Source organism: Oncorhynchus kisutch, linkage group LG11, assembly GCF_002021735.2.
Source record: "Oncorhynchus kisutch isolate 150728-3 linkage group LG11, Okis_V2, whole genome shotgun sequence".
In the NCBI taxonomy this organism is placed as follows: domain Eukaryota; kingdom Metazoa; phylum Chordata; class Actinopteri; order Salmoniformes; family Salmonidae; genus Oncorhynchus; species Oncorhynchus kisutch.
The window spans coordinates 2611595-2619100 of NC_034184.2; the positions used below are offsets into that span (position 1 = coordinate 2611595).

Genomic DNA, 7506 nt, shown 5'->3' on the forward strand with positions numbered 1-7506 from the left:
TCTATATGCAGTCCTGTGTGAAGTGTCCTTATCAGCCCAGACATTTCTATATGCAGTCCTGTGTGAAGTGTCCTTATCAGCCCAGACATTTCTATATGCAGTCCTGTGTGAAAGCAGAGTTTTAATGGTTGCCACTAAAAAGAAGATCCCAGCTGCTACTACATGTATTTCTCAGCTGCTCCCCTATAAAACCGGAGTAGCTTTTACCCATTCAATTCTCTGGCAACAACTCTGTTGGAAATTCCTGCAGTCCGCATACCAACGGCACGCTCATTCAAAAGTCATCTGCGTCATTATGCTGTGTAATAACACTGCACATTTTAGAATGTGCTTTTACTGTGCCCAGCACAGATGCACTTATGTAATGATCATGTTGTTTAAAAAGCTTATTGATATGCCACACCTGGCAGGTGGATGGACTATTTTAACAATGCTCACTAACAGGGATATAAACAAATTTATGCACCAAATTTTCCTATGAAAAATGGGACCAACACTTTACATGTTGCGTTTATATTTTTGTTCAGTATATATATTTCTTACAATAAAATCCTATAATATAAAATAATGGCATGAGACTTAAACATATCTTCTCTACTAAATGAACAAGCCTACAGCCTATGACATGGCACACAGCCATAGAACATATAGTAGGCCAGAAAATACATTTTCTTCATATCATAATATTTCTTTAGACCTGACTAAAATAATGGATTTATTGTGACGGTGTATATTAAATGGATTTATTATACTTTTTAAAATGTAGATGTTGAAAAAGGCGCATCAACAGCTTGTATGGTGGAGGTCTGGCAATGCTAAACCAGCAGTCATTTGCATGACAATAACTGGCTGACAACATGTGTGCCACAGCCCTACTGAATGCATACGAGGCCTTTCAAGTCAATCAAAATTCCCTGGTTTTTGTTATTGAAATCCTGGTTGGAGTGTCCCATTCCAGCTTATTTCCCCCTCGTTTCAGAAATCCTTTAACCGGGATTTCTGAGGGGATAGGGAGAGATGAGCAAAACTATTCCCGTGGGCTCTGAATGGTTGTGTACCTTCAGAGAGGTGGAGCTAGCCTGCTCATCTACCACGCCCTTCTTCAAGACTTGGTTCTGGGCCCGGAGCTATGGAGACATGGGAGTACAGACACAGATGTAGGTCTACTACAACACACAAATGTACAAAAGTTCACACAGACAAGCTCTAAAGACCAAAATGGCCAATTTGACAGTACAGGCCTTCAGCGTCAAAGCAAAGCAACATAGCTATTTTATGGATTTTGTGTGAGATTTCATCCATATTTCATGATTTAACAATTGAACTCCACATACATTTTCTAAGGTTGGGTGAATAAATGTCACTAATTATTGGGCAACTACACACCACATACATGGGAACATACAATGTCAGCGCTTCTTCCAAATAACCGGATATGGGCCTGAGGGGGGGGGTATCATTTCACAACAGCCAGAAAGGAAACACCATGCAATTCCTCCACTGCCTGTCAGCTGACAAAGTGTGGGTCACGAGGATGGTTTTATATTAACCAAATCTAGTCACAAGTTAACAGACATTTATTGTAATAATGTCTACAAAGGGTTTTAGGATGAGTACTACTGACATGGCTACCAATCAATTTTCTATGGTTAGGGTAACATGACAGAGTTTAAATTACATGGCTGGCCATGTTTTACTCAGGCCATGTAACATAGCCAAGTATAACATTGTGTTGTTCAGAGTAGTGGTTCCCAACCAGGGATACTAGGATCCCTTTGGGTACTTGGCCTATCCACAGGGGATACTAGAAAAGACTCACTGGTAAAACGCACAATGGGGTAACGTTACTTCTGGGCAGTTGGTGGTACCCTAACCGAAAAAGATTGAGAACCAATCGTTTAGGGTGGCTTCTGTTCAGGATTCACTTCCTGTCTGTCAATAAGTAGACCTACCAAACGTTAACTACCTTCCTTGCAATCCATGAACGTCACATATTGAACCAAACCAATGTTAGGTAACGTTAGTTACCGATAATGATTCAGCAATCAGCTTAAATAGCCAAGAACTTTGGCTAAAGATAGATCAACAAGAAGCCACTTACCTTAGAATACTCCTGGGCCAATTTGGTGTATTTGGATTGCAGGTCTGCAGCCATTGCTTTGGAAAAATAGATAGCGCTAGATAGAAAACCAATATAGTACGTATAGTAGCTAGATGAATAACGTTATTAGTCTAACGTTAAATGACAGTTGGTGCCTGTGACTGAAAAACAGTACCGTGTAGGAAAGGTTGGCTAGCTACCCAACGTTAATCATCTTATTGAGAGGTAAAGCCGGATGTTATTAGGCTAGCTAACGTTAGCCACCTCGCCAGCAAAACGTCTCAGAAAAGCACCTCTTGCAGGTTCATCACGAAGTAGCATTGGCTCGCTCACTAAAATAGGCTTTCGAAGTGGACATGATGACTGACAGCCTTCGCCCTCCCTGAAATGCAGTCCAAATCCTTGAAAATGCTAATTCTTCGCCTATCCGCAAACCTGTAAAACACCGCCGAGGCTAGCGACTCCTCCCAAGTTTAAATTCATTGGGTAACGCCGACCTCTAGCGGTTAGAAGAATAGCTACACCTACAAGACCCTTTTTTATGTCAGCGATGACCTTCCATACCACTGTGCGATTTGTTAAATTAATCACGTTTTTAAAACTAGCTATATTTTTGTGTGTGCAGGTGGCAAGTTCTGTTGTCCCATGCTTTCTCTTTTGGAGACAGGCTTTGTCCCTTGAAATCCCTGCAGTGTTTAAAAAAAAAAAAAAAATCCCATTTGTTGATAGATTTTAATAATCCTCTATCGCCCAGTTTCTATTAACATATGTTAATTCTGTAATGCATGAAGCTGTCATAAAAACTACCATCTTAACATTCAAAATAAAATATGTTTCTCTCTCAATTCAATTCAAGAGGCTTTATTGGCATGGGAAATATATGTTTACATTGCCAAAGCAAGTGAAATAGATCATGAACATGATCTCTCTCTCTCTCTCTCTCTCTCTCTCACACACACACACACGCACACATAGAGAGACGCTCTCTCGCACACACACACACACACACACACACACACACACACACACACACACACACACACACACACACACACACACACACACACACACACACACACACACACACACACACACACACACACACACACACACACAAACACTCACACACACTCTCTCTCTCTCTGTCTCTCTCTCTCTCTCTCTCTCTCTCTCTCTCTCTCTCTCTCTCCCTCTCTCACACACACACACACACACACATACAGATACACACACCACTGTGGAGCCAGTGGCTCCAGCTCTGTCTGGTCGCTTGGTAACTGTTGGCTTTGCATGGTTGCTAGGGGCTGTGCAGTATAGAAGAGGGGGATGGGAGTTTAAATCAGTTTAAATCAGATTTCTAGTGAACTGAATTGAGTCAGTCAGTGGGGAGACGAGGATAGGCCCACGCTAGCAGCAGACATGCACACCCTCTCTCTCTCTCTCTCTAGCTCTCTCCCTTCCAATTCAATTCAAAGGGATTTCTCTCTCTCTCTCTCTCTCTCTCTCTCTCACACACACACAATATTTAACAAACTTTTTAGAAGTTTTATGGCATAGTGGTAGAAGCTGTTCGGGGACCTCTGGGTGCATCGGTACCGATGGCTGTGCGGTAGCAGAGAGTCTATGACTTGGGTGGCTGGAATCTTTGACCGTTTTTTGGGCCTTCCTCTGACACTGCCTGGTATATAGATGCTCGATGGCAGGGAGCTCGGCTCCAGTGATGTAACTGGGTTGAACAGATTACCCTCTGAACTGCCTCGTGGTCGGATGCCAAGCAGTTGCCATACCAAGCGGTGATCCAGCCAGTCAAGATGCTCTCTATGTTGCATCTGTAGAACTTTTTGAGGATCTGAGGGCCCATGCCAAATCTTTTCAACTTCCTGAGCGGGAAGAGGCATTGTCATGCCTGGTTCACGACTGTGATGATGTCTGTGGACCCTGGTAGGGGATCCGGACACTGAGGATCTTGAAGCTCTCAACCCAGTCCACTACAGCCCCATTGATGTGAATGGGGCGTGCTTGGTCCTCCGCTTCCTGTAGTCCATGATGAGCTCTTTTGTCTTGCTAACACACACACACACACACACACACACACACACACACACACACACACACACACACACACACACACACACATACACATTAACACACACACTCACATAGACACACACATGCACACACACACACACACACATAGACACACACATACACACACACACGCACACAAACTTAGATCGTAAACAATGAAAGGTGCTTTTATTGCTGTCTTCCATGTTGATGTTTTCAAAAGGGTGATGGAGAGAGAGAGAGAGAGAGAGGGAGAGAGAGAGAGAGAGAGAGAGAGAGAGCGAGAGAGAGAGAGAATATGCAGAGGCAGTGAAAATTGACAAAGAGAGAGAGAGAGAATGGGCAGAGAGAGAGAGAGAGAGAGAGAGAGAGAGAGCGAGAGAGAGAGAGAGAGAGAGAGAGAGAGAGAGAGAGAGAGAGAGAGAGAGAGAATGGACAGAGAGAAAATGAGAGCGAGAAAGAATAGGCAGGGAGAGAAAGCGAGAGAGAGAATGGGCAGAGAGAAAGACAGAATGGACAGAGAGAAAATGGACACAGAGAGAGAAAGAACAGGCAGACAGAGAAAGCGAGAGAGAGAATGGGCAGAGAGAAAGACAGAATGGACAGAGTGAGAGAGAGAGAGAGAGAGAGAGAGAGAGAGAGAGAGAGAGAGAGAGAGAGAGAGAGAGAGAGAGAATGGGCAGAGAGAGAGAGTGTGAGAGAGAGAGAGAGAGAGAGAGAGAGAGAGAGAGAGAGAATGGACAGAGAGAAAATGAGAGAGAGAGAGAATAGGCAGAGAGAGAAAGCGAGAAAGAGAATGGGCAGAGAGAGAATGGACAGAGAGAGAGAGACATAATGGACTGAGAGAGAGAGAATGGGCAGAGAGAAAGACAGAATGGACTGAGAGAGAAAATGGACAGAGAGAAAATGGACAGAGAGAGAAAGAACAGGCAGAGAGAGAAAGTGAGAGAGAGAATGGGCAGAGAGAGAGAATGGGCAGAGAGAGAGAATGGACAGAGAGAGAGAGACATAATGGACTGAGAGAGAGAGAGAATTATCAAAATCCAGGAAAGAGCTGTTCAATTCTACAACCACCCAAAAGGAAGCGATTCCCAAACCTTCCATAACAAAGCCATCACCCTGTAGAGAGATGAACATGGAGAAGAGTCCCCTAAGCAAGCTGTTCCTGGGGCTCTTTTCACAAACACAAACACACCCCCACAGAACCCCAGGACAGCAACACAATTAGACCCAACCAAATCATGAGAAAACAAAAAGATAATCACTTGACACATTGGAAAGAATTAACAAAAAAACAGAGCAAACTAGAGTACTATTTGGCCCTAAACAGAGAGTACACAGTGGCAGAATACCTGACCACTGTGACTGACCCAAACTTAAGGAAAGCGTTGACTATGTACAGACTCAGTGAGTATAGTCATGCTATTGAGAAAGGCCACAGTAGGCAGACATGGCTCCCAAGAGAAGACAGGCTATGTTCACACTGCCCACAAAATGAGGTGGAAACTGAGCTGCACTTCCTAACCTCCTGCCCAATGTATGAACATATTAGAGACACATATTTCTCTTAGATGACACAGATCCACAAGGAATTCAAAAACATAAACGACTTTGATAAACTCCCATATCTACTGGGTGAAATACCACAGTGTGCCATCACAACAGCAAGATGTGTGACCTGTTGCCACAAGAAAAGGTCAACCAGTAAAGTACAAACACCAGAGAGAGAGAATGGACAGAGAGAGAGAAAATGGATATATAGAGATTGTGTTAATTGTGTTTGTGTTTTCTTTATTATGGATCCCCATCAGCTTCTGTCATGCAATTCTATATTATTGCATTTCTTTAACAAGCCACATGGTGGTGTTTTCTGACAATACTTTCTGTGTTTTCACACTAATACAGAGGGGAAATTTGGTCAGATATAGCACGGTAGTCCATTCAATTCCATTCAATTCAAGGGGCTTTATTGGCATGGGAAACAGATGTTAACATTGCCCAAAGCAAGTGAAGTAGATAATATACAAAAGTGAAATAAACAATTTAAAAAATGAACAGTAAACATTACACTCTCTTCTTCCTCCTTGATAGTCAGTGAGGGAGCTGACCTCACAATTTTACAACCATTGTGGTTCAATGGATATTGGACCCAAAAACCCTCAGTGACATGGTAGAATGATGCTCCCTTTATGTATGTTCTTGGAAAATATAACCCAGGTTATGAAAGGGGCACTAACGCAGCCCAATTCTGATATTTTTTCCACTCATGGGTATTTTGACCAATCACATCAGATCCTTTCACATCATATTTGTTCAGAGGTGATCTGATTGGTCAAACGACCAATTTGTGAAAAAACATCAGAATGGGTCTGGTAGTCTAAACATTTCTATAATAGACTTTTCACATAGATTTCTGTTTTGACAGTTATTACAGGTGGATAGCGGCTACTTTGTTACACTTGTGATCTTGATCCTACACTCTCTAGCATTAAGAGTGGCATTGGAAGTTCTGCCTCACAGCTTTAACCAGTCAAAAACCAGAAAAAAAGCTCATTGAATAACATAATAATCGTAGCCTTGAAAGAGTTGAGCTGTCACGTTCTCCGACAAAGTGACACTTTTCCACCATTTCCATGGTGACAGTGCAGTACACAGGAAGCTGTAGGCAGGGCGTGTATGGGTGGGGAGGGGTATCAGAACACTCCAGCTGGGCTGGCACTTACAGGAAAGCTTTGTGTGTGTGTGTGTATGTGTGTGTGTATGTATGTGTGTATGTGTGTGTATGTGTGTGTGTGTGTGTGTGTGTGTGTGTGTGTGTGTGTGTGTGTGTGTGTGTGTGTGTGTGTGTGTGTGTGTGTGTGTGTGTGTGTGTGTGTGTGTGTGTGTGTGTGTGTGTGTGTGCGTGTGTGCGTGTGTGTGTCTGTGTGTGTCTGTGTGTTTGCATGCATGCCAGAACAAGCGTAGGGGTGTTGATGGCAGGATGTGGCAAAATGTTGAAGTTCAACTACTTGTAAATATTTTAAAGCTGAGAATAGAAGAACAGAAATTTTGACACTGACGCAGTGTTTGTTTCTAAGTACATTTCTTTAAATGTTCATAATTTCATTTGACAGTAAACCCCATATAGTCATCCAGGCTGTAACACATCCAGCTGTGATTGTCCCAAAGGACGGCGCACAATTGGCCCAGCTTCGTTAAGGTTTGGCCGATGTAGGCCGTCATTGTAAATAAGAATTTGTTCTTAACTGACTTACCTAGCTAAAATAATCTAAAATCTAAAATAATCAAAAATAATAATAGTTTAAAAAAATAAATCTACCCATGTCTCCACCCTCCTA

The 7506-nt window shown here is 42.7% G+C and overlaps 1 protein-coding gene across 3 annotated transcripts in view; it reads right to left on the minus strand.

Moving 5' to 3' along the window:
- The window catches only part of ppp1r21 (protein phosphatase 1, regulatory subunit 21), a 45604-nt gene extending 42987 nt beyond the window's left edge, over positions 1-2617 (minus strand). For 2 of the 3 annotated variants that reach the window (XR_004211543.1, XR_004211544.1), the window contains exons 1-2: positions 2102-2614; positions 1059-1127 (exon numbers count right to left, since the gene is read on the minus strand). Coding sequence is in view for 1 of the 3 variants with exons in the window: in XM_031835188.1 (XP_031691048.1) it covers positions 1059-1127; positions 2102-2155 (123 nt within the window). In the remaining 2 variants the exon portion in view is untranslated. Of the gene's footprint in view, positions 1-1058; positions 1128-2101 lie in introns of all 3 variants that reach the window. The other variant, XM_031835188.1, reaches the window with a different exon arrangement.
- Positions 2618-7506: the final 4889 nt, after the last annotated feature.